The sequence below is a fragment of the Gavia stellata genome, chromosome 2, assembly GCF_030936135.1.
Source record: "Gavia stellata isolate bGavSte3 chromosome 2, bGavSte3.hap2, whole genome shotgun sequence".
NCBI lineage: Eukaryota > Metazoa > Chordata > Aves > Gaviiformes > Gaviidae > Gavia > Gavia stellata.
This window is the reverse complement of record NC_082595.1, coordinates 35,366,642-35,394,119: the sequence shown is the minus strand read 5'-3', so window position 1 is coordinate 35,394,119 and position 27,478 is coordinate 35,366,642. Positions and strand designations below refer to the sequence as shown.

General features: G+C 43.3%; 1 protein-coding gene across 1 annotated transcript; it reads right to left on the bottom strand.

The window, feature by feature from the left end:
- Positions 1-431: 431 nt before the first annotated feature.
- C2H6orf118 (chromosome 2 C6orf118 homolog) lies at positions 432-25,575 on the bottom strand. Its single transcript, XM_009817058.2, is given in 11 exon segments — positions 432-545; positions 901-1,029; positions 7,548-7,566; positions 7,568-7,605; positions 9,483-9,605; positions 10,151-10,168; positions 11,839-12,031; positions 12,370-12,544; positions 24,691-24,772; positions 25,129-25,181; positions 25,542-25,575. Coding segments are annotated over 11 exon segments (978 nt in total).
- Between the last annotated feature and the right edge of the window lie 1,903 nt (positions 25,576-27,478).

Below are 27,478 nucleotides of genomic sequence, written 5' to 3'. Positions count from 1 at the left end.
AGTTTAAGTGGTCCTCACAAAGGCCACTCTCAGGATGCAAATTTTAGCACATAAGCAAATCTCTGCAAGTTCTGTACCTTGGATTGCACAATATTCAATACAAGCCTGCCTCTCACTGTTTGCTTTGTACAACACTAATGACAATGAGATCTCAACCAATAATGATGGAGCCTAGCGAATTACAAAAAAAAAAGAAGATAATAACATTATTCTGTAAACAAGTATTCATGTTAATAGTCGTAATTTTATTAAAAATTGATTACTTGATATCAACAATTCATCATAGACCTCTTTTCCAGTCTAGACTTAAACCTGACCTTCCTGTCTGTGTCTGAAATGTGTTCACAGCTATGGTCATTTATATACCCCAGTGAATAATCTGCAGTAATGTTCAGTTATTTAAGTATCTAGAAATGGGATTTCAAAGGGGATCAGAACTGTCCTATCTCTCCCCCTTTGAAGTTGCTAGGCATTTCAGCATTCATTTCAAGGGTAGATGATGGCAACTTGGGATTCCTGAAAATCCCACCCAGAACCATCCCATTCTCCAGGCCAAGAAAAACAAGAAGTTAAAAATAAAGATGCTGTAGTTGTTTAATGTATATTTGGTTACAAATCCCCAAACTTGTAACATGAATGCAGAAATAATCCCTATGTCTGTATATCACCATCTGACAAAGTGAGAATCAACCTACAAGTCTGCTATGGCAGGGTCAGAGGCTGGACACCGTGGTGATCACATAAGCGCCCAGACTAGGCACATATTATGTTCTCAGAGGAGAAAATAAATACCACTGAGTGTCAATCTCAGTGCTAAAGGGTCCATCATGGTAGGGTCCACCTGGTTACCAGTACTCGAAAAACCTTGCTAGGACATGTTTAGAATTAATGATTTCTTACCCCTAGTTCTTTAAGAGTATTTTCCATTATATCCACCATTCCAGCATAAACCATTGTTTCTTTCTTCTCAATCTCTGGTATGTTAATTTCCTCCCATTTATTGAGAACTTTACACTTCATAGATTCAAGCTGTTCAAGAAACAGCGGTTTTCATGCTATCCTCTTTGTCTCATGTCTGCTGCAGGTTACTGGAAGTATAAAAATACATGCGCAATTTAAAGGACACATCTGGCAGTGGAAAGCTAATTGGCATCTAAGGCCATGTCCATAGTGCTTTCAGTAGGCATACCCAAGTACAAGCTTGAGTTAACCAAGCCAAGCTGTACAGACCAGGAGCACCCACAACATTGCCCCCAGTTCAGCCGGTACACACACCCACTGTACCCACACTTCATTTCCATCAGTCTGAACACTGGCACACAAGCTATGCCACTCACCTTTCACAGACACCCCAACCAAGGCCCTTTAGCACTTCATGCAAAAATATAGTCAGGCTCTAGATACAACAGGAACACAGCCAAGGAAGAAATCACTGCATCCCAGCTTGGAGAACAGGTAACAGCATGCAAGGAGCTGAATAAACATGCTGTACTCCCTTAGGAGAGTTCAGAAAATGCACTTCGGAATTTTACAGGCCAATTTCACTGTCACCTCACACACTCACCTCACTAAAACAAGTCAATAACGTGATCCTACAAGATTCTACATGGCCCACGCACGCTCCTGCCCAGCCAGGGTCTTATTCGAGTCAAAGACCTTTTCAGATTTTCACAGCTTGTCAGCGAGCTCATCTGCAGCCTGTCGGTGTCCGTGCTGCTGCAGCCGGAGCTGTATTATGAGGCCTTGCCAGCTCCTCATCTAGGGAATGAGGGGAGCTACATGCACAGACTATTAGTGCCCCTCACTCCAAGGGTCTGGACTAATACAAATAAACTACTTTCTTCCCTGGTGACAGTGCAGCTCAAGGTCATGTTTTTTTTATCTATCTGTCTCCCACACCTTGGTTTACCTCTTGGTGTTTGTCCGCAAGGGGAGCTATGGAAAGCGGAGCAGCGAGGAAAGATGCCAGGGTGCAGGGTTACACCTCCAAGGCTCTGCAATTGCAGAACAGGCAGAGAGGGGAAGGAAGGAGGGAGGGAAGGCACCAGCGAAGGGAGTGAGAACGAGAACGGGGAGAGGAAGAACTGGTCTGTCTCTGCTGTGTGAGAGCTCCTAATGGTGCGGCCTGGCTTGTCTGACTGCTGCAGTGGGCAGGTCAAGAAAATCCCCTGGTGACACAGGGGCTGCCCTGGAGCTGGGAGGGGCTTTCTGAGCCCGCATTAGTTCACTAGCCACATTTGCAACATGATGGTTTTATGCCATGCTGTCAGATTCAGGACAAGGCCACTGTGTTGGGTAATGATGATGCTTCAATTATTAGACTGCCTGGTGTGATCCCAGGACACCTAAATTTCCTACTCTCCAAGCAGCTTGTCATGGGCAGCCAGCCCCCCTCTGCCTCCCTCTGGTCTGTGGTGCAGTATCAGCGTGCAGTCAATAGGTCTAGTGAGAGCCGACAGCTTTGATGAAAAGCGAGGCAGGCTGGAGAAAGAGAGCGTGAGCCCAGCTTAAGTGATGCACTGCCTCATGTGGGGAAAGTGCCTGACCGTGCTTCCTGCTGCTCCCCATCCCAAGGGCTAATGGCCACTAGCTTCTCAAAAATCCTGTCCTTTCATGTGAGCCACTGAAAATGATAGTGAGAATATCCCCTCTCTGTGGACCAGGAAAGCTACTGGTCCTGGAAGGGCCTTGCAGAAATGCTACCTGGAGAGGAGGAAACAATGCCTTCTTTTTTAGAGAAGATTAAGAAAACCTTTTATTCAATTTAAAAAAATAATCAGATCTCCATTCTTTCCTCTGGGAAAACTGTAAAGTTCTCATTTCAAGTTAACTTGGATTGAATACTTTTTTAATTGCTTAGCACCCCACCTCACAAAAAAAACACAAAAAACCCCACCACAACCAGTCCAAAAAACAACCTTTGCAGAGCCTTGTTCCCTATAGTGCCAGCACATGTTAGCACATTTGGCCTAAATTTCTTGGCTTGGGCTTCTAAATACAGCTGTAATACAAAAAGAACAGCAGCAACATTTACATCTTTCTGACTTGGCTGGGTTTGATTCCTCAATGTGTAATTGAGGAAGGTAGGGAAGGGAATTTTGAGGTTAACTGAGTAAGCATTTTTTAAATTAGTACCTGGTAGGGAAGAGAAGGGGAGAAACCTTTACCCATTGTTTAAATGTCTTTTAGCTCATTTTATGCAAAACCATTCTTCAGATATGCCTTGGCCTAGAGAGTTCTGATTGTTTTATTCATTAGTCCTGCAGGAGACCCAGAGCCAATGACTGATTTTATGGGTTTTTTAGTGGTTGGCTGCAAAGCTCTAGAATTCGAAACCTGTACCATGCTGTAGAAACAAACATAATCAGGGCAGCTGCATTCAGGCATACATTCATTGACGGGAAGACAGCTACACTAAGGACAAATTTGGGACAGTTTAATTGCTGAGGGGAAAAAAAGCAGAAGCTGGTTTGATTGTTCAAGCTTTGCTCCTACTGAAGGTGTTTATAAAACTGAGTTAGAGGCCAGTGATGGGAACTACCCATGGTGAAACTAACAACTGCCCACAGCCTGGAGCAGGACACTAGGACACTGAAACACTGCCCAGAAAGCAGATTCAGATCTTCCTCTTTCCTTAAAGAAGAAATGCAGAAAGAATTTTATATCACCACTTAAACAGCTATTTCCTTATTTACCACATTATAATTTGCTAACTGGTATGTTCTCATGCTCTGGAAGAAAACCGTGCTTTGAGTACAGGTTTTCAATAAAAGCATAAAATGCAGGTGAATTACAGTCAGACTAGTTATACTATACTCTACCCTGATGGCATTCCACAGGATTTCCCAGTTCATCATCAATCAGCTTTTTTTTTTGCTCTTCCACAACTTTCCTGATTCATGTATTTTATCTTACTCAGAGGTCCTGATCCATATTCCAGTGATCGAAGGCCTTATCAAAAGACAGTCCTTTATCGAGCAGTACCTAAATAGACTGTAAACCTCATTGATGTTACTGAACCAAAGTACCCAGCAAGCATCCAAAAGGGACTGGACTATTGTACGGATAACTAGAGCATCCAGGACTGATACAGTGAAGGCTGAAAAGAAGCTTAGGAAGGGCACATGAAAGCGCATGATTCAGGGCTTAACCTAATCATGATAAGCATGAAATCCAGTTATCACATTTCTGCCAGCTGAAGGGTCTCATGTACCATCTCCTGAGACATCTTTAACACACCAGACTGCTGTGACTCTGACAGTAACAGAATCAGTCACCGACTCATAGAAATGATTTGGCAGTTCCCTAGGTTTCTTCAGCATTAGAAAGTCTCCCACTGACATCTACTGGTTTCAGATATGGCCAGGAGTGAAAGAAGTATAAGATATTGTGTGCCTCATTCCATTAGATTTCAGCACATTTTGATCATACTAACAGGAAAAATCTCAACAGCTGAAGTAATTTTTGGTTGGTTTTTCTTCCAACCGTTCAGAACACCTTATTACCATAATTGGTGCTGTATTTCTCTTCTGCTTGATTCAGAACTGTCCTATCACTCACCTGTCCTATCTTCTGGAGCCTGATTCATCCATAGCACCATTTCTAATTAATTCTTCAGTGTAGAATAGAACAAAAGAGAACAACAGTTTCACAAATATCTTTTCAAGATCATATACAAAGTTAGATGTGAGCAAATAGTTGTTACGTATAATGAAGATTATTACACATGTCCAGAGGCCAAATGTTGCTCTAACAGGGCATACACCAAATTCAAGCTCACTGAATTACAGCAAAGTAACTCCAGGTCTCAAGGTGCAGTGATGCAAAGGAGAGAAGAATTGATTCTCTGTGAGGAGCTAACAAGATTCAAACAATCACCCCCTACTTCATTAAAACTGCAGCTTCTTCTCCTAAGAGGGGAAAACCTCTTCTTCACTGAATGAAAATACTGAAGCGATTACACGTTACTTACACACATAGGTATCACAATAACATAAGTGGACAGCTTAGTTCTTTGCATATACTTCAATATTCTTACTTCCCCTCTCCTCATCAGATCTCAAAAATCCTACCAGATATTCTAACATCTACTAACCAATTTTATTTTTAAAAAGACATCATCAGTCTTGTATGAAAATCCTCTCCTCTGCCCAACCTCCACAGATAGTTTTCCTATACACAGAAAGAACTACACACGGTCTGTGGCAAGAGGAAAATTTCAGTCTTAGGCTTCCAGTAACAACTAATACATGCAAATGACTCAGATTTTGATTGTTAGTTTTCATGCAAAGCTAGAAAGTTGTCATTAGGATAGCGCAAGTTCCTAGACTTCTCTGGAAACAGATTGCTATCCAGAACTGAACAGTCTTATAGGGTATTGGATTTTTATACCCATAGCTGTCAAATCTCTCAAGAACTCCTTTAGATCATTCTAGGATGTTTATCATTCCCTTTCAGCCCTTTGGCAGAAGACAAAATGTCATATTTTTCCTCTTTACCTCTAAAATATTTATAAAAGCTTGCACAAAAATCAATCTCTGTAGCCTAGATAAAATTTGCATAGGTGTGCTCTACAAATATTCCACACTATGCCCCTGATCCATCTTAAATTCATGCCAGTTTGACTTTATCCCACAGTAACACATAATGAATTCTCTCTTTGTCGACAAGCATAGACATGTGGAGTACTGGGCCACTGTTAATTATCTTCCTGTTTACACTAGCAGAAACTGGTGAACATAAGTCTCCTTCACACTCCAGTATCTTAACTGCAGAATCATCCAAACTACATTTTGAAAGTACAGCGTAAATATTGCAATGTGTACACACAAAATACACCGGAAACTACAGTTGGAAAGACATAAAAGACCTCTTAAGTCATCTAGTCTAGTTAGAGTAACATTTACAAGAAAAAGAGGTGGGTAAGAAGGGGAACCAGCAGCTTAGAGAAAGAGTGATTTCTTAATTCTTCAGGTTCAGACAGCGGAGGGGGCAAGAACAGGAAAATTGGTAGCTAAGACCTCCTGCTAGGACAGCTTTCAAACCTAAAGGTTAGAGCGCTAGAATTAAATAACCATAAAGTCAAACATTGAGGGTAGGAAGTCAGATCAGAGCTTGGAGCAGGAGTAAGGAGATTTGGAAGCTGTGATACAAAATATCGGGGGCACAAAACAGAGGCATGGAAACACTGGGTCAGACCAAAGAAGACAGAGAGCCTCTCTTCATGAGAGGCACATCTTTCCTGAGTGCCTGTATTTCTGGAGCCTTTCAAGGCTTTGTTTCCATCCCACTGACCTGAGCCTTCAGATCCTATGAGAATGCATGAGAAAGAGTAAAATGTGAGGTCATGTCATTGAATATTTATTTCCTTTGCTACAGGTTCTGGCACCATTTTTAAAATTACATTTTCAGTAAAATTCAGTTCTGATGAAAACTTCTGAATGAGCTGCTTGTGACACTAAGAGCTAATATGGTCAGACATGAACAAAAATATCCTATGGCAGATTTTAGAGTCACTCGAAGTTCTTTCCATTTGTAAATAGATTAAAGGTCTGTTACAGATAAAAAAGAATATGGACAATTCTCTCTGTGTGTCACAGCCGGTAAATGTATGAGTCTTCATACTCAGACTCATACAAACCCCTTGCTTTTGGACAATCCTTTCAGGTGTTTTGCCACTGAGCAGTGTGTTACTCATCCTAGACAAAGCACTTATGCTGTCAACTGTGCCACATTCATCATTACCTTTCATTTTCGTTTCAACAGATTGTCAATATCACTCAGGAGCTCCCAGGCTCAATGCCAAAGGGAGTGGATAACTAGGGTGAAATCCTCAGAGCAAATCCAAAGGATTGGCTCTGGGTCGATGGAGAACACTGGCCTAAAAAGCTATCAGGAGCGGAAGGGTTTAATTTTGGAGTAGGGAAAGTAAAAAGAGGAAGAATACCAAAGGGTCAGATAGAGAAAGGGGCAGGGACTGTCAGGTCCAGGCTGGGCTGAAATGGGGTCCTGTGCCATGGGCAGGGTGGGAAGAGGCAGGGGCCAGTCAGGTGTGGCTCTGCTCTCAGCACCTGACATCTCCTCTGTGCTCCCCTTCTACTTCCATAGTGAAGCACACCTTTTCTGGCGCCTCTTCCTTTTGCCAGAAGTAAGATGTCACTGGTGGGAGAGGCAGGGGGAAGGGGTGCATTACTCCTGGCAGCCTGAGGCCAATGTCACCCTCTGTACAGCAGCACTTCTGCAGTAAAGCTGGCGCAAAGCCTGATGTGGCCCTACCAAAGAGGAGACAGAAGGACAATAGGTTTGATACTTCTGAAACCTAGCACAGGCTCTTCAGCCAATGCTCTGCTCTGTAGCAGCTGCTGTCTCAGATTTCTCTACTGTGGGTTGCTCCTACAGAAACTGTTGTAAGCAATGAAGAAAAGGGCAAGCACCAGATCTCCTGTGTCAAAGGTAAGTTCAGGAAGTGCCCAAATCTGACTTAAAAAAACTTAATTTCTCCATAGCATCACCAAGGAAAGGCACTAATATTGATAAGCAAACACTGCCTTGTACTGTGCTGTAGGCAGAGTCCAGAAGCATCATCCTGTACAGCTCATTCTCATTCTAAATAAAGGAGGAAATAAATAAATAAATAAAAAGAGGAAAGAAGGCCATCAAAAATGTTTAACGCAGTCCAGAGATTACAGATTCTTGTTTCAGTTTGGCTCCAGGAAACTCATACTTTTTGTGCTGTGACAGAAGGTTTACTTGTGCTACCACACATTCAAACCCCAGAGGTGGTCATTTGGATTTTGACTATGCCAATGTCATTCTCAGCACAGTTCACCTACCCAGCTGGCTCCTCTTTCTCAAGAATTTGTTGCTTTTAATGCCTACCCCCTCCTCCCTTCTCTTGCCTATAAATGCTGGATTTTAGCGGGTAACTATTTTGTCAACAAATATGGAGGAATTACTTTTTTTGTGCCTCACTTATTACTGGGAGAGTCAATGCAGAACTTCTACCATCACTAGCACCACATCACAGTGTACAGAATCAGAGTATAACTTCATTTTTCACCTATAGTATTTTAGTTGTATTCCACGTGTAAATCACTGTCCTGAATGCCCAAGAGGTCAAACAAATGGATTTGGTCCCCAAATAATGGATTTCAAGTGTCATCCTTCAGCCTAATGAAGAATCAAAAGGAAAAAAGTATAGGAAACTGCCTGATAAGTCAGAGAATTGTCACGCCTCACACGTAACTGTCAAAGTGAGAGGTGGGAGAATAATTCACCAGTAGGTTACAGCCTGACTGTTTTTTTTTTTCCCAAACATCTTAACAGTTTTAGAATTAGGGCTTGAGTTCCAGAAAAAAAGTTAGTGAAGGTTGGGGTTTTGGGGGGTTTTGGTTTGTTCGTAATTTTTTTTTAGTAATGCTTTTATCAAAGTGCTTAAGTGGTAGCCAGATGTTTGGTGTCTGTTTGTGTAACTCACACAGTACATTAGGGGAAACCTGGGAAAGAACTCACATGTCTTTCCCAAAAGCTGTCTGCCCTTCTCTCCTGACCAAACAGAGATATTTGAGCAAGTGCAAATGTAAGTATTGCATGTGATGCTGCTGTCTTGTAACGTGGGGGACACTGCAGGAAGTAAGAGTCATGGACTGCTGCTATATGGTTAATTAAAAGGCATAAAGTCAAAGTAGGAACACTGGGGCACATGCAAGGGCTTGTTGTCTCACCAGTAGGGCCAGAAGCACAACTGGGAATGCACTAAAGACAAGATCACATGGCTTTTATAGCCATGCAGTTTAGTTTGCTGGTCAGCTATAAAAAACAATTGAGGGAAACACTTCACACACAACACATACGCTCAAACTCGTGGCCCTAATTTGAATGAACGAAAGCAGTGAGTGAAAGCATAACCTGCTCCTGAATCACTGAATATGGGCAATTTCCAATTCATCTTTCTCCCCAGAGCTATTTCCTCTAGTCTTGTGGAATTTGCATCTGCAGATGATTTGCAGAGGTGTGCAATTCCTTGTGATTTCTCCTTTCCCCATTAACATGATGATGCTTGTAGATGCAAATAGTGTCAGCTCAAATCACTGAGCAGACTGGAAACCAGCTTTCTATAGAGGTATATCACTTAACAGTTCTATTCTCTGATCCTGTTTGCTTACCTGTGTACAATGGGAGAAGAAGCAAAAATGAACAAATCAGCCATCCCCTTTAAGACCACAAGTGATTAAATAAAAGCAACAAATGATGCTATGAGCCCATCAAGTTTGTTAGGTATGTTTCATTTTAACATGTGAGCAAGGGGGCAGAGAAAAGTCTCCTGAAGAATACAAATCCCCAGGAGAATCACTTCCCTCACTGTAGCTAAAAAGGGTTAAATGTCCCAGATGCACTGAAAAAAAAATTGGCAAAGGGCATTTAAAACAATAGTTAATGTAAATTTAGCTTATGTTGTGCTAAAGCTTAGGAGTATTTCTTACCTTAATTTCCTTCAGAATAACACCAAATATCAGAGAGCTGTTGCATATATCTTCAAATACTTCCTCAGCAACCTGTAGTCGCTTGAAACGGAGGGGATCACAGCCACAGATTTTCTGGAGCTCCTGTACAATCATCAAAATGAACAACTGCGTACCCGCATGTGCAGAAGGTGCTCTAAAATAGTTACTGTCAGAATGTGTTACTTTCTTCAAGTTCATGTCATTTCTCCTGACACTATGCATTAAGAGATATCATGAGAATCCAGATCAAGTCATGGTCATAGCATTAATTTTGTGTTTTGATCATCAGTAAGAAGAAAGCTCACATTCAACAAGATAGGATGTACATCAAAAAGACGAGTAGAAAACAAAGACAGAGATTTTTGTGGCAGAAGACAATTACTACATTACACCTCAACTTACTGTTGAATATCTTGCTTACACCTTTACAGCTAATCCTTCCATAAGTATAAGTTAGTCTGTCTTTCTCTACTGACTTCAACAGATCGTCTCCAGGTTTGGAAGAAGCAGCCCTGGGAACACGTTGCATCCCTTAAGACAATTTTTAGCTCAGAGAGACATAATTAATATATAAATAATCTAAGAAACCCTAGCTGAGAAATACAACAGTTAAAATCATACACTTACCATCTCATGGCTATACATACCATCTCTGAATAATAAACCTGGAAGAGAGAAAAGAAGGGTCTCTTAAGCAACCTGTACTACTTCCTCTGTCGTGGGAACTTTTTCTCTAGAGTGCTGCTGACCTCACTTCATAGTGCTCTGTTCCTAAGATTAACTTTAGGTATATAATAGACTGTGGCAGTTTTTCACTTTGTAAATATCCTTGTTTCAAACCAAGGCTGATAGAAATTTTGACCATTTAATCAAAGGGCAAAGATTGACATCACTGCTAGTTAGTACGGCTTTCTGCTAAACTTTATCAGAGTTACACTATCATCTCACAAAAATTGCACTGATTCAAAGTGTTTCAGGGGAGAATGTTTTCTGGGGAAAACTGCTTTAAAAACTACAAGATCAAGAGTTTTTCTGCTATAATACAGCACTTTGCCACTTCTGTTTTCCCCCACCCCTTCTTCCTTTTACTCTGGCCTCTCAGCCCAGAGGCATAGGAGAAAGGTTGCTTGGGAATATTTACTGAAGTGGGAAGTAGCCAACTTTTTTGGCAAGTTGGTTAACCACATGGCAAATGATACCTCCTAGAATCCAGTGGAGCATGGATTATGCTGCTTCTCTAAGAGTTACACCCACAAGTAGATTGGATTAATTTGTTGCCTCACTTCACTCATTTTGCACAACTTTTCTTGAAAAGTTTAGGTAGTGTGCTGGAGGTATGCAAGAAAGACCTCTGCTTATTTGCTTGATCATTTCTTTGCCAGTTTCTGGTATGCTTCGTACTGCTATTGGGATGGCTGTTTCAGTCAAGCCTGCCCCTATTTTCTCTGTCAGCAGTCATCTCTCCCCTGGTCCTGCAAATACCACTGCTTAATTCTCTGTAAAATGCCCTTGATAAATGACCTGGCATCTTACAAAGGATGAAAACCTGGCCATAGTGGGGGAACCATAGTACCACAGTGAGGGAAAAGGTGCCAACTTCTTTCAAAAATTACTCTCATCTACATGAAATGCCAGTTATTCTCCAGCCCACACTAGCCTAGCCATTTGTTAGTTTACCTACCCCCAACTGCTTTCATTAACTTCCATCCCTGATTTCTATGAATCCAGTATCTTACTCTCACTCCTGCATTTGGCTCTGAGTGCTGATGAGATTGTTAATGCTTCCCCCGGGGCAGCAAGTCAAGCAACACAAGCAACTTCTGCAAGGTGCATATGCTTGACTCATCAAATTCATTCCCCATCCCACGCAGCACGTGAGGCCATCCAGAGTGCAGCCACTGTCTGTGCTTAAAGAGGTAGTCTACAGCACACACAGAGACAGTAGGTTCTTTTACAAATTATCTCAAACGTGCTGCTGGACAAGACTCTGAGTATACGGTTCCTACAGAGCCGCTGACCACCAGTGGTTTTTCACATACGGATCACTAGCTTGCAAGATCCTGCTTTACTGTGTACTTAACACAACCTTTCCACATGACAATGGTGAGAAGGGTAAACAGTGGCATACAGCTTTGGGCTCAGGGTTTTGGAGCGCATAGTAGATGTGTCTTACAAGTGCACAACTAAGCAAACACATGGGATCATCTCTCTGACAAGAAAAGAGAGGTGATTTTGCCTAAACGCATTCCATTTTACTGGAACACACATAACCAATCCACCCAGAAAGATGATGCAAAATTTACCTTTCCATCAACTTGGGGACTCTTTTTCTTACCTTAGCCAGCTTGCTTTCATGCTGCTCTGATACTTTGCTCTCTGTGAAATCATTCTGTAACAGTTCATGCTTTGTTATGAACTCCTTCTGGAAATGTAGGAACTTGTTAAACTGTTCAGTTTTAGTTACACCAGCCAAGTATAAAGGCATGAACTGGTATTTGGCCTTGTCAAGCTCCACAACACAGGGTTGGCTGTTCTTAACCAGTTTGTTTTTGAGCACCATAATCTCTGAGACATCTAACTCACCTCTTTTGAGGCACATACGAAGTCTGTCAATTCCCTCCTCTACTTTCTTTTTAAGTGCTTTCAACTTTAACATTTCCAGTGGAGTAGAAAAATCTGCTGAGGCACCAACACCGGTGACTGTGGATGTCTGTTGTTAGGGCAGGAAGATTCAGCCTGTGCTGGAAGCAGAAGGATGCTGGAACAAAAGTTACCTGAAAATCTTTTCATCTTCCTTGCTTTCTCATTTTCAGCTGGGAATTGATTTCTTTCTGTCATGAAACTAGTTTGTTTCCTGGCAGAGTACCATTGTCCCTGGTTTATTTTCTCTGAAGGCTTATAAAGCTTGTTATGATTTAAGTGTCTGGAGCTGTAAAGTTTAACGTCTGTTCTGTAGGCCATTTCCACACTATCTAAGAGATGAGCCAGGCTCCTCACTTGATGGTTTCTCTCTGTGATGAAAGGGATTGTTGTAGCACACACTACAGAAAAAGGAAAGACAAAATACACTTAAAAAATGGAAAACTTTAGATGACAAAAACTTTCAACACAGAACAAAACTCTTCCACTTTTAGAACAGAGTATTTTACACAGACATGGCCTACAAAAATATGCTACCTTTCTTCTTATCCACAATAGTATACAATAAGGTGACTTAGAGACACCTGTGGGTTCCTGCGAAGCTCAGCCTCTGCCCACACTTCTTGGTAACACAGTTGCTGACTTTTTTTCCCCAGGTCTCCCCATGAGGTCTGGTGCTTGAGACAGCAGCCTCTTCTGCCCATTCATTAACACTAGGCCTAAGGCTGGTCCCTTTCCACTGTATGTCAAATAATCCCTTTCAGAAACTCTTGGTATTCTTATTGGTGTGTTGCTTTACAATTTTAGTCTTCCTAATTTTAAGTCTAACTTCGTTCTTTGTCAGATAATACTTTGTCACCTGCTAATCTTGTGCCAGTTCTTTACTTTCAATAATTCTTCCCTTGTCATCTGCTCTTTTATGTCATTTATAGAGAGAAATCATGGCTCATCTCAGCCTTCTTCCTTTCTCCCAAGCTCTGTGTATGTTGTTTATGTATAAACATACTTTTGTAAGGTAGGCTCACCCTTCTAGCCATTTCAATAATGACGTTTTGCTCCTCTTCTAGTTACACAGAGTCAGAGAATGGTTGACATCAACAGGCGCCTCTGAAGATCATCTATTGCAACCCCCCCCTTCTCGGACCAGGGTCAGCTAAAGCAGGTTGCTAAGGACCATGTCTAGTTGGGTTTTGATTATTTCCAAGGATGGAGCCTCCTCAACCTCTGTGGGCAACGTGTTTTGACATTTGACCACCCTCACCATGAAAAAAGTTGTTTCTTGTGTTTAAATTGAATTTCCTGTATTTGTGCCCATTGCCTCCTGTCCTGTCACTGGGCATCGCTGAGAAGAGCCTGGGTCCATCCTCTTTGCTCCTCCTATTAGGTATTAATACACATTGATAACACATTGAAGAGGAGACTCAGAAGAGGAGACTCTTCTCTGGCCTCAATAGCTCCAGCTCTCTCAGCTTGTTCTCATACATCAGATGCCTCAAGCTCTTAACCACTTTCATAGCCTTTCACTGGACTCCCTCCAGAACGTCCATGTCTCTCTTGTACTTGGGAGCCCAGAACTGGACTCAATGCTCCAGAAGTGTCTCACCAGTGCTGAGAAGAGGGGAAGGATCACCTCCCTCGACCTGCTGACAACGGTCTTCCTAAGGCAGCCCAGGATGTCCCTGGCCCTCCTTGCCACAAAGGTGCAAAGGGTGTTTGAGTTCCTCTGTCCTGAACATGAATGAAAGAACCGTACACAGCATTTAGTCATGTTCCTGTTTTTAAGTGTTGAGCCAATTTTGAGTGATTGCAAATTAAAAGGACTTTTGGTTCAAAATTAAGTTTACTTATTTGAAAGGAAAAAGAAAAAAAAAAGAACAGAAAATTCGGATGGGATGAAGGTAGCATTTTCTGTCAAACTGAACAACATATAGGATTAGCATGGTTCTGACATCACCAGAACAGCACTAGCAATGATATCCTTGAGGCATATTTACCAAGAAAGGATGCCCATACCTACCATTAATATGTCTCAGCCTTAGACCATAGCTCCTTTAGCATGAAGATGGCATAGTCCATTCTGTGTCACCCTCTCGACTCAGAAGGCCCACAAACATTGCAGCTGATAACTAGCTAATAATTGTGGTGGTAATTACTTTGTCATCCATTTACTCACTCAGCTTTAATGCAATAAACTTAGGTAATGTCAGGATGTTACCAGGATGATCCTAACACTTGAGAAAAATGGTAGGCTGATTTTCCTAATTTTTCCTGGAAGGTGAACCATTGTTGGGGGGTAGGGGGTGAGATCACTATCAAAAAATAAGAAGTTTTTTGTAACTCATGTTATTATTGTACTCTGGCTCAGAGTGACCTAATAAATGAGTCACCATTGCAGTCTGGTGTATTTAGAAGTATTTAGGCTTATGTACACAGATACTCTGGTCCTGCAGGACCTTGTTTCCCTGGGGGGGTGAGGCAATGAGGCCCACGGAAGCAAAATTAGGAAGACAAGAGGTTTGTGAGCTGTCTCCAAAGGGACAGTAGTTTGGAGGAAAGCAATGCAACTCCTTTCAATGCTGCACTGAGACAAACGACCAGGCAGCAATCAAGGGGCAGGTCTGTGCTTAGGCCAGCTCTCAGTAGCTCAGGGAGCTGGACAAGACCTTAAAACAGCAGCACACCCTGGCAGACACACACACAACATATGAAAGACACTAGAGCCTGCAGGAGGCCATGTTAGAAGGTCAGGGCATGGCCTGACCTCAACATCCCACTCCCCAAACCCCATGGCAGCCCATGATAAAGCTAATGAGAAAGGCAAGAGTACATTTGCATTAATTGTCAGTGTGTGCCAGGATGCCCAGGAGGCACTTGCTTTCAATGCTAGTAACAGGCAAGGCCAGCTTCAGTGAACTAATATTTCAAAGTGGCTCTCACTTTTGTCTCCCTAGTACTGCTTGCTTCACCTCCTCAAGATGGTGACAACCTAATGTGGCTAAAACAGGTTCCTCTTAGCCCCCTCCTGCCTCCCCAGCAAAGCCAGTTTGCATGTCTGCTATACTAGCAGCACACCAGTGCTTTTCCTGGCAAGCTGACATGCCCGATACTGAACACGGAGGACTTGTAGCAAGGGGAGGCTTTGACCCAGCGAGCCAACAGTGCTGTTACAGCAACAACCTATGTCCAGCAGTTCTGAAACAGCGGGACAAGCTTCTTCGTGAAGAGATACAATCCCTCCACAGAAACACATGGAAGCATTACCTCTTCATTTCGAACAGTACAAGACACTATGAGTTGAGTGCATTAACATTAATAGTAAAAGCAAAGAAACGTGGCCACCCTGCTCAATAGGGAAGGGGGCAGAGGAGGCCGAAAATGCCAAAGTAAGCTTTTTCCTTCACTCATCACTAAAAAGGTGAGCAGGCAGCTGGTACAGGTAACATCAGTGAGAGAAGGGTAAATAAATAATAAAAAAACTAATAGCCTGAATGAGCAGATTAGACAGCACTTAGAGTAATGTGTTGCTAATTTGGCTGAACCTGATGAACATCTGTCTAGCATATGTGAAAAACTGCCTGAAACAGTCTCAGACGCGTTAGCAGTTACTTTTGAGAAGGACAGCTGGGGTCTGGTGCACCACCAGCAAGTACAAGGTCTGGGTTTAAAAGAAGTAGGGAAGGGAGAAAGGAGATGAGTAAAAGCTCAGCAACTTCACCTTCAACTTCCAAAAAGAAAAAAACATCCTGGAAAAAAAGTAAACTTCTTCTAAGCACCAAGATGAAAATCGAGGAGCTGAATAATAGCCAGTATGATGGTTTAAGAGTATTAGTGCAGGGGAGAAGCAGTAGCTGTTGCATATTTTGACTTTACTTAGGCTTTTGGCATTGTCTTGTGTAGCATTCTTGAGAGCAAGCAAAACAAACAAACAAAAAAAATCATCTAGATGGAGATAGGCTAGCATGGGTGCAAAATAAAAACAAAACAAAGCTCTGTAAAACTATATTCAAAGAGTAGTTATAAAGGTTCCCTATCCAAATGGGAGAGGTACCAAGCAGTATTATATGGAGATTCATCATGAATCTGTATCTAATTTTCCAAGCGTTTTTGTTTATACTACGGATGATGGAATACACAGCATGCTTGTTAAATGTGCAGATGACATGAAATGGAGACGGGATGCAGATATTCTTAGAGACAGGATTGGAACTGAAAACGCTCTTGATGAATTGGAAAATTCTGAGAACAGCTGGATGAACTTCAATATGTGCAGAAACAACCAGCTGCCGAGCAGCCAGCAACAGCTGGCTCAGTAGAAAATTATTTAGAAAATATCTGGGGAATATGGTGGATGACATGGTCAGCAGAAATCAACAGTGTCAGTATGGTGAGCAAGACAAACGCTGCTCTGGGATATACAGGCTAGTGTTTAACACATACATAGCAAGTGGGAATACTCCTGTCAGTGTGCCCAGCACAGAAGAGGCTTCAGCCAAATGTTATGCCCAGTTTCAGGCACTGCTCTTCAGGAAAGATTTAGGACAACTGGAGGATTCCAGAAGAGAGTGAGTTGAAACCATAAATAAGAAAATGTATGTGGGTGGAAGACTTCAGTTTAGCCTGAAGAAGAGACCAAACGAGGGACACATAGCAGAAGACATGCTTGTAGCATGACTGCAAAGATTTTAGGAGTTTGGGGATAAAAAAAAGTCTCCAGTGTTACAGAGCATGCCTTGCTTTTCCCAGTTTCCAAATAAGCAGCCTGGGGTGGCCAAGAGCAGACCCTAACTGCTCTTGCTACCCAGAAAAACAGACTGGGGACTGATAGACGCAGCCAGAAAGTCAAACGCTGACCCATCAGCCTAGACAGCATGATAACCCACAGAATCCCCTCGCTATTAAATGGTATTTGAAGCGCATATTTAAATGTGATGCAGTCGGAGCTTTGCTTTACATATCAAGGAGCAATAAAGTTCAGTGGTATCGGCTCACTGGATGAAAGACCACTGGGGAGAAGTAGGAGAAAGTGTGCTGATATGGGTAGGTTTTAGGTAGCACAGAGTAAATTTTATAAACTGACCTCTAACAAGGCCAAACTACATTATTCCTTCAACAATATGATACAGGGAGCAAAGGGGAGGTGGGAAAGAAACCATTTAATTTTCCCTTCCTGCCACTCCATTCTTATCTCTATTTCTTTTTTAATTGTCACTTCTAATTCCAGAACTGTTTAATTGTTCCCATGACTGACTGGTGCAGGAGGGATGGAAATGGGCATGCTAATAAGGTCATTATTTTTTTCACAGAAACATGCAAGAGAAAGAGCATATTGCAGCACGTTGAGTAGAGGAGAAGCAGTGGCAGCTGCTTCTGAGAAGGATCTGCCTAGCCAATTATATTCACTCCTCTTTTCTGTCTTTAAACAGACACAAAACCCTCTTGTGGAGATTACTGTTATTTATTCTAGAAATGTAACAGTAGGCTGGCTAGGTACAGGGTGGAAAACAAGACTAATTGTGTTTTCCCATTCAGAATATAGTCTAGGACGGCCCCTGAAAGGAAGTTCATACTCAGATGCTGTCCTTTCATTTCCTCTCTGGGCAGATCACAGTGGTCTGAAAGCCTCAACACAAAAGCAGCCTTGCGTTCAGTCCTCATTTAAGCTGAAGCTTTAAGGTCTCAGTGGCTAAGATATGAGGCAAAGTACAAGGTAAGGCACTAAGCAAAAGAAAGCAAATTTCTGTTATAAAATGGTTTTCTTGAACAGTTCAGGAGCAGACATTCTCTAATTTGTCTCCTTAGTGACTCCATCAACGAGCAGATAGCAAAGGTGAACACCTCTGGGCCTGGTTCCTGCTAGGGGATAGGTATGCATCCTGTCACTGTAATTTCTGGTGGTAAGTGGGAAGCAGATAGGAAAGTGAAAATTTCCAAAGGCACTGTGCAACATGCTGGGCAGCACAGGCCCTTCCCCTTCCAAGACTATCTATCTCCATTGCAAGTAAGAGTCATCTGCTCCTAAAAACCCATCCCACCATGCCTCTATAGTCTCTAATAAAAGAAAACACTGCTCTGAGGAGGAACTGGGTCTTTGAACATGTCTGTATAGCATGAGCACAAGCACAAGAGGATGGGAAACTACATGCTTAACAAAAAGTAGGGGATAGAAAAACAGTCTGAGAGAGCTTGACAGGCTGGAAGAATGGGCCAACAGAAACCTCTTGAAGGTCAAAAAGGAGAAGTGTAGCATCTACAACTGGGATGGCCTAACCCCACATAACAGTACAGGCTAGGGACAAACTGAATAGGTAGCAGCTTTGCAGAAGAGTACTTGAGGGGTCCTTTTGGGCAAGTTGCACAAGAGACAGCAGTGTGCCTTGCAATGAAGGCAGCTAACCACATACTAGGTTACATAAGCAAGTGCATAACCAGCAGACAAAGGGAAGTGTTTATTCCCCTCTACTCTGGACTGGCAAGGCCACGCCTGGAACACGGTGTCCAGTCTTGCGCCCTATAGAGCAAGAAAGACATTGACAAACTGGAGAGAGTCCAGCAGAGGAACACTGAGATTGCTGTGAGGCTGGAGCACTGGCCACCCCAGGAGGCACTTTTCTGTATAGCCCAGAGATGAGACCATTAAGGAGAGGCAGGAAAGGAATTGCAGTCTCCCACTGCAATGAGTGGTAGAGAAAAGCGAGCCTCTTCTCAGAGGTACACAGTGAAAGGGCAAAGGGCCACAGCCACATGTTGCAACAAGGGAAAAATAGGTTGAATATAAAGAAAAAAAATCTTCACAGCAAGAATTGTTCAGCACTAAAGCACGTGCCCAGAGAGGCTGTGAAATTTCCATCCTTAGAAGTACCTGCAACTTCATTGGATGTCCTGAGCATCCTATCAAAATTTCTTAGCCCAGCATGGAGGACGGCTGGACTGGGCGACCTCCAGAGGGCCCTTCTGACTTAACTTTTTCTATGTTTCCAGGAACATCTTTAAGCTTGCAAACGAAACACTGTAAAGTCAGGAAATACCCTGATGTGCTTCCCCTCATCCTCTGTCTTGCGCGTTCAAGCTGTGCACTGCAGGTGGCAGAGAAGCAACAGGAAAGAAGAAGCCGCAGCGTTATTGTAGTCACAGCTCCTGAAGGATGTGAGGCAAGGTCTGTAGGAAGAGGTAATCTCTTTTAATAGACCGACTGATACAGTTAGAAGAACTTGGACAGGATTTTAGGCACGCAAGCGCTTCTTCAGCCTGAAAATAGAACCAGCCCACTTCAGCGCTAAACGCAGGTTGAAAACAGTTACTCTGAATTTAGCTAGCTATATTTATCAACTAGACCATCTGAGAAAAAAAAACAAACCAAACAACATAATTGGCGCTTGTGGAGTGGAAGAGATGTTAACTACATTTTCATCTCTCCTCTCAATATACCTCCTGAGGGAGGCAGAGGGATATTTTTGCCTACAGAACATGAGGGTGGAAGAGAGGTTTGAAGCGTGACAAAGCAGCTCTGTATGGCTGAGCACGGCTTCTCAGGAGTTGGGGAAACTTGGGCTGCACACTGTGAAACACATATATGTGCCAGAGCCCGGCGTGAGGTTTCGGACAAGGTCACTGAGCAGGGCGGCCCCACAGCATGTGCCACGTCGATCCCCACTCACCAGCACGGACCACAGGGGTGATGCTCGGCTTTTCCTGCCACATGGAAAGTCCAGGCATCAGTAGGCAGGCTGGGCAAAGGCCTCTTCCACTGCATCCGTCGTGGCTTCCTCACCGTACACCGAACGCCCCACCTGGCCCTTCAGCCATGACTGGCTGACAGGAACTACCACCTCAGCCCTGAGGTGCTCACCTGATCCTCCTGCTGCTGCCAAGTCCTGGCAGAGGCTCGGGCCACACTCACCACAGGCCCCACCCGTCACCACAGACACCAACTGGATGCCCCACTGTCCCCAGGCCCCTGCCTGGCACCAGGGCCAAGCCGCTGGGCCTGAGCCACGCTTTCCCTCGATCTCATTTCAGCCTGGGACATAAGGACCAACCTGGGCTTGGTTTGGCATCAGCTCTGTGAGGTGCTTGTCTGCCACCCTGCTGCCCCCCCTGAAGCTACAGCAGGGCCCCCAAATCCAGCCCAGATTTACTGCAGGAACCCATTGCTCCTTCGCAAGCGTTAACCTCCAGTTACGAACCGTGCCCTCCCCACCCCGGGGTCAGCCCGACACACCTCTCCCTGCTGGCAGCATGGCCCTCCTGCCCACCCCTCTCAGGCCCAACTGCATCTTCCTGGAGGATGGGTGCTGCGCCAGGGGAGGTTCAGGCTGGATATTATACTGAGAGAGTGGTGAGACACTGGAATAAGCTGCCCAGGGAAGTGGTGGAGTCACCATCACTGGAGGTGTTCAAGGAACGTGTCGATGAGGCATTGCGGGACATGGTTTAGTGGGCATGGTGGTGTTGGTTGATGGTTGGACCTGATGGTCTTACAGGTCTTTTCCAACCTTAATGATTCTGTGATTCTGTGATTGTGATTCTGTAACATGCAATGCACCCAGCCAGGCTTTTGGGATAGCCTCTCCAGCTCCCCAGGTACTTCTTGTGTTAATTACCACTGCTTCTTGAAGTAGAATGGCCTGATTGACACTATTTCAAACCCCCGCAGACAACGAACGCCATGCATCTCTTGTCTAAAAGCATTAGTTACTGAAGGAAAAAAAGGATAAAAGAAAAAAAAAAGGCTTTTCTTCTGGCATGTCCTATTTTTGGTAAACTTCCACCCCCATTTTCTGTTCCCTCCATTAGATTTACTTTCAAGATTTGTCCTGAATTTATATGTTCCTCATGTAACTGAAGGTCAATTAATTTGGACACAGTGCTTAGCTGTTGCTTCTTCCCTTCCTCATCCTCTCCCCCTGCTGTCCTTGAATACTTGTGGCACATTTGCTATTTTCTAGTTCGGGGATGATACCCCTCATCAGACGTCCTTTTTTAGAAAACTCGCAGGCTCCCAGTACCAGGCAGCAGTCCTTTCGACATTCATGCACCACCACCCTTCAGACACCTCAGAGGCGACATGAGCGTGGATGAGCAGTTGTGGTTCCTGTTCAGACAAGGCTGACTCCTTTCTTCTTGACTTGTTTCCTACCCCTGCTCTTCCTGCCTCCCCCTCTTCTCCACTCACCCTCGTTTGCCTCCCTCCACCTCATTTAAAGAAAAAGCTATGGCAAAGCAGGCCCAACTCAAGGCCGCTCAGGAGCATGGTCATAGCAGATCTGAGGCACCCAGCACCCTTTTCTGAAGAAATACCTGGCTTCTGGGACATGTGAGCATCCACCAGCTTCTTGCAGTAGAGAGGCTGTAGGGGTCCCAGGCCAGCTGTGGGGAGCCAGGAGGAATGCCTACACAGAATATATGCTTAGTTTAGATATTTCCTGCAGATATATAACATTGATCTTGTTCCCACTACTTAGCTCCTACTGCCCCGCTTTTCTTTCACTCCCTCACATACCTGCAGATGCTTCTTTTTCACTGGTACAATTTCCCTTCCAAGCCTTGCACCAGCCTCCCTGTCAACGTAGGAGCGCAGAGGACCTTGGCCACCACCCTCACCTCCTTGCAAGGTGAGGCTTCATCTATTTATAAAGAGATCGTGTGACTCAGGAATTACAAACACAAGGAAGATGAAGGACCAAGACCTTACATCTAGTTCTCCGATAACGCTTTGGTTTTCCCTCCACATTGGCTAACCTCCAAAAAACATGGTACTCTTGTCCGAGATTTTCATTATACATCAAAAATATTTTAACCTTTAAGTAAACAGGGCTTCCTGATTTGCTTTGCTGACAGGATTTTTAGCCTTGAACTGAGCTGAGGTGTTGGGTGGCTGCAGCGTGGAGGACCAGCAACAGGCCTAATCCAACAAAGTTGGATTCCCGTATCACACCAGTATCTAGTGAGAGACCAAGAAACAGGATGAATTCAAAGCATGAGCCTCTCCAGGAATTTGAGGTGGGCGAGAAGGACCTGTCAGATGGGAAAGAGGCTATAGGCAAGTCTGTACTAAAACTCATGGATGAGTCTGTACACTTAAATCAAACAGGTGGGGCAACGCCATACAGTAAATGGCCTGTGGAAGAGGTGAAGGAAAACAAGTGATAGAAAGTCACAGCCAAACTGAGCCTCTGTGAGTGTCAGACCAGACTTCTGAACCCACATCAAGTTGTTGAATCAAACCGCAGACAAACTGATGACATAGTGAGAGTGCGTGAGAAATAAGATGGAAGACAGCCTTTCCCTGACAGATAACAGGCACATATCTGACTGGCTTTAGGACCATGAGCAAGGCCCCACCTTCTCAGCACAGTTGTCCCATCACATACACATTAGCTTGAAAATCCCATCATTTGTTCCCAGTCCAGGTAGAAAGGAAGAGCTACAAAAAAACCCAAAACCAAACAACCATACTGATGCCTGTATATTAAACCTACAAGCATACCTAACGAAATCCATTTCTCCCGAAGCTTGAGTAATATCAGACTGCATGCCTGATTTCTGACAAATTAGATGATGACCACTTTAGTGAACATCGAGCACAGCACTGGTCATCACACCTGCCTGACTCAAAAGGCTGTCCTTAGGCTGACAGCCATCCTGCAGATCAACACACAGCAGCCCAAGCCCACCCTTCCGAAGGATCTTTGGTTTATGCTCAGGAGTCACAAAGCAGTTGGATCAAGTTATAGCTTAGAATAAACATGAAACCTCCCATCTGCACCCAGCAGTGATCATTCCAAGCCAGCATTCCTATCTACAGTGACCACAAATCTAGCTGAGTCAATATAGCTTTATTACTAGTGAAACATGTAGGCGCCAAGCTGCAAAGCCTCTCTTACCTCTGAGCTATTGCTCCTGCTCCTCAAACCATGTTTGTGTAAGGCGAAAAGAAGCGGCAGCATTCCTTCCATTGCTGTTGGTGCTACAGTGGGACTTTTGTTTGCAATGAACAACAGAAAAGGCTGCCAAGAAATCAGATCTATTCCTAGGAGTTTTATGGATATTATCTTTCCCCTCAAATGCCCTGAAATGCAAATATCTTATGGTGGTTATGTACTTCGTCACAGTCATGAGTTCCATTTACTTTAATTTCATATTGTTATTACATAAAAAGACACAATCAACCAGAGGGCAGGGGTCCATTTGAAGGGTTGGAGGTATTTGCTATGCAAGGGTCTGTGCGGGGCCTGAACCAGACTATTGCAGCTGGAGTGACCTTGTGCTCAGATCCAAGGAGCAACTCAGAGGCTGCATAGGTCCATTGCATTAAGCACTGCAGGGGCAGCCCTATGGTGTGTGGAAGAGGCAGGATGAGGGCAGACTCTTTCTCAGTTATCTCTGGCACAGAAACAGGCTGGATGCTGTGTTGAGCCAGATGTGTAATCTGGGCCATGTGTAGTGGGCCCGAGCAGGCTCAAACAGGTACCTGTGTCAATGGCAAGCTCCAAAGCTGGGGAATGGGGGCAAACAGCACTTGCATTATTAGAGTAGGTCTTCTGAGGTCACTACTAACCATCACTAATTACACTGCTACCTTCGGAGGCTAAATGGACATTGTACTTTAGGGACTGACCATGATTTAGGCATTTATACCTGTCCCAGCCCCCCTCTAAGACTGGTCTTTATGAAAGGAGTCAGCAGGACCTTTCTGTGGAAATCCTCCATGAACACAGACAGAATCCAGCTCCAACTTTTCCACATGGACCATGACAGAGCTGAAGGCTCTAGGGTGCAGAGGGGAAACAGCAGGAGACTGAGGAAGGCTTACCACAGGGCTGGGATGATTCAAACCTGTCTGCTGTGCAGGGTAGGCTTTATACAAAATGGAGCCCTTAAATACAACCCATCTGTCAGAAACTGCTGTCAACACCAGCAGGCTCCAGGATGAGATTTAAGAGCGTTTCTAAACTTAAATCCTTAAACAAAACCAGAAGTTCTTAACAAGTCAAAATCTAAGATGATTTTTTAAAATGTGCTACTTAGCTGTTTATCTCCATCCCAGTTTCATAATCACACTTTTGTCTCAGAAATATAACCTGTAGGTAGTCCAAAGCATTGCTGCATTCAGTCGTGAAACCCAGACTTATCTGTTAAGCAGTATTGTTCCCCATTGCAGACAGTGGTAAAATATCTCTACGTAATGCATCTTAAACAGAAAAAAACAAGGTAAGCCCAGGCTTGGTCTGAGATACTGCAGGCAAGTTGCATTGTTTAGTTTGTGTATTAGAAATGCCAAAAATAAAATTTTGCTGGTATTCATACAATCTGTGGGGCTTCAATAGATCTTATTTTTTTACCATAGTTCTAAAGTCAAAGTTTAAACTGGAAAGCAGCCTGATATCTTCTTAGGTGGCTTTCCAGCAATGTCAGACTAGACCTCCCATAAAGCTTTTGAATGTACTGGCTGATTTCACCCAAACTTCAGAGGGGAAGAGTCTCAAAAATAACAATGTTCCATGTTTTATAAAACAGGCAGCTGTTAAGGGAAAGGACTGGGGTTTACCCCATAAGTTTTCATTCTGTTGGCTAGTTTCTACAGAATATGGAAGTCTGTGTATCATAGCCAAAATACTGCCAGAGATGGACTGTAACGGGAAACAGAGGAGAATTTCAAAGTTATGTGTAACAATAGCAGAAAAACCTAACAATTTTTTTAACCTAAGAATAATAATGCAAATCCATAGGAACGCAGGCTTCATCACCCTCATGGGTCAGAGGAATACCTGTTTAGGAACACAGTGCAGGCTCAGGCCCTTCAGGTAGGATTTCACATCAGCTCTGCTCCTGTGGATTCCACCGGTTAATATTGCTGGGAGCAGAGATAAGCAACACCAGGGACTTCTGTCCCGAAGTCTTTTCTGCACAAGGGTATATTTGGTTTGGTTGTGTCTACTGCTTGTTGTTGGTGATTGGCAGAGATAGCCTTACCAGTGGTACTTACCTCTTCCTTGTCAAACTGAGAGGACTCGCAGTCACACTGAGCGCCCACCGATCCTATTAACACAGTGACAGTGATGTGCAGAACAGTTAGATTGCTCTAAACAGCCAGTGCTAAATAAGGTGCAGTAGCACATAGGCATATGTGACTACAAGGGAGAAAAATGAATGCAAGTTTTCCTAAAGCTTTCCCTGCTCTGCCAACAGCCCATTTCCAACAAGCTGGGGATCTGCCACATGCTAAAAGTAGTTGAGAAAGTTATTTCTCAACATGTCAGCATTTTAAAACACCAATGTTTTGCTTTTCATAGTTTATTTATGAAGTCTGTTTCTGTGTGTTCCCAGCCTGTTGCTACCATAAGTGTTGAGATTATATTATTTCCAACAATCATAATAGGTATTTGGAGTTTATCTAACCTGGAGAACTAGTAGCCGGGTGGTTTATTATCATGTTAAATGCAACTATCCTCAGAGTAAAAAAGGTTTTTTCAAAATATCACTCTCTCTAATGGAGTTTTCACAAGCACTTCTCTCTTACCATTTCTGGGCACATAGAAATTACAGCATGTTAGATTTTTCTCCTAGGCTACTTGTGTTTGAAACAGACACTGAATGCAATGTGGCTATAGTGCTGGAGAACCATACAGGCTGTGGGATAATCATGCATTTTAAAAATGTGTGCTTTTATGTACATACACATGAAAAAGCATGTGAAAGATTTGGACCAACCCTGTAGGGTCATGCGGAGAATTACACAGTTCATATTTGGTTTCTAATCTTATTGTAGAATGCAGCATATTCTGTTTATTTCATTTTTCTTTTTTCCCCGAAGTGAAAGTAACACTAGTGAAACTGATGCTCCCAACCAGTGTATCCCCAGGATAACTCGATTAGACAAGTTCTAGAAAGGAAGAGAATTCATTCTGACCCAGCCCATCCTCTCTTTCTGCTGAGGTTACCAGTATCACCCTCAATTCAGGACAATCATGGCAGTAATGTCACTTACGGAAGGAGAGAAAATGGGTTACAGCCATCAGCCTACCCTGTAAAGATCATAGAACAGACGCTTCCAGGCTGTGTCAACCTCATTAGCCTTGACTGCGGCAGCATAAACATTGAATTACAGCATTCTCATTCACAGGAGTCTCTTGTTTAAAATGTAGAGTTACTAAAACACAGCAAAACAGTTAGTGACAAGTCATTGACACAAAGCCTTCCCACACAGGCAAAAGAAATAATGTTCTGCTCCAGTCTTCCCATGGTATGGTTTATATCAACTGACTTAACTGAAAAAGATGACACAGATACTCTCTTGGCACACGTTCCAGTTGAAAGAATGTGAAAAAATCTTTCCTGTTTACCATGTGGATATCTGCCACAGCATTTCCCGTAGCATCAGTATTCCTGGGGAGGGGGAACTCTATCAGTGTCAGAAGTGTTTTGGCAGACTAAGGTTAGATACCAAACAGGAATGGAAGCTCAAGTAAAATTCTGCAAACTCTGCTCTTTTTTACTGACATTACAAGCTAGCAGGAAAAAGAGCAAGACACACAAATGGCTTCATCCATGACATAGGCTATGCAGGATCAACTAAATTCAGGAAATTGGTAGAAGGTCTTGCAAATGAAAAACCCTCTTGATCTCACTCCATACTCCTTTCTTGTCACTTCCTAAACAGGTCCATAATACAACTTCAAAAGAAAAGCATCGGGATCCTCAACCACATTCATGTCATCTATGTTAACTCTGTGTAGAGACACGTCCAAACCACTTCAGAAAGCTCTTCTGCATGACAAGCATTACACAGCACTGCTATGAGGCAGATGGTGATTCTGTAGGAGGACTTTATGCAATTCTGGGCAAAACTTATCATGCAGGAAGACTGGGGGAGCTGAGACTTCAAATCAGCCTCCCTACTTTAGGTTAGCCAGTGGGTGAGAGAAGCTTTCCTATATGCAGAGCCTGTCTTTCATTTTAGTTCTGCCCTCACCTTACCCTGACATGCCACAGCATTTACTTCATTCCAGGCATTTCAGATATGTAATACTGCATGCAAACTATTACTCTCAGGGCAGAAAGAAACTTAAGCTCTACTTTCCACAATTGAAGCTCATTAACTCAGTATTTGGTACAGACCCTGTTCTCTGTGCTTTATAGAAACCTTGAAAACATAGCCCTGCAGAATAGCTTTACACTTAATTCCCAATCACTGGGAATTAATTCAAACCACAGAAGTAGAGAGGGTAGAAGAGGCTGCAGAGGTGGCAGCTTGTTTTACTCATGCAGTCCTCAAAGGTGAAAGAAGAAAAGAAATTGCTCCACCAGGAAAGCAAATTCATAGAACAAAAGAGCAG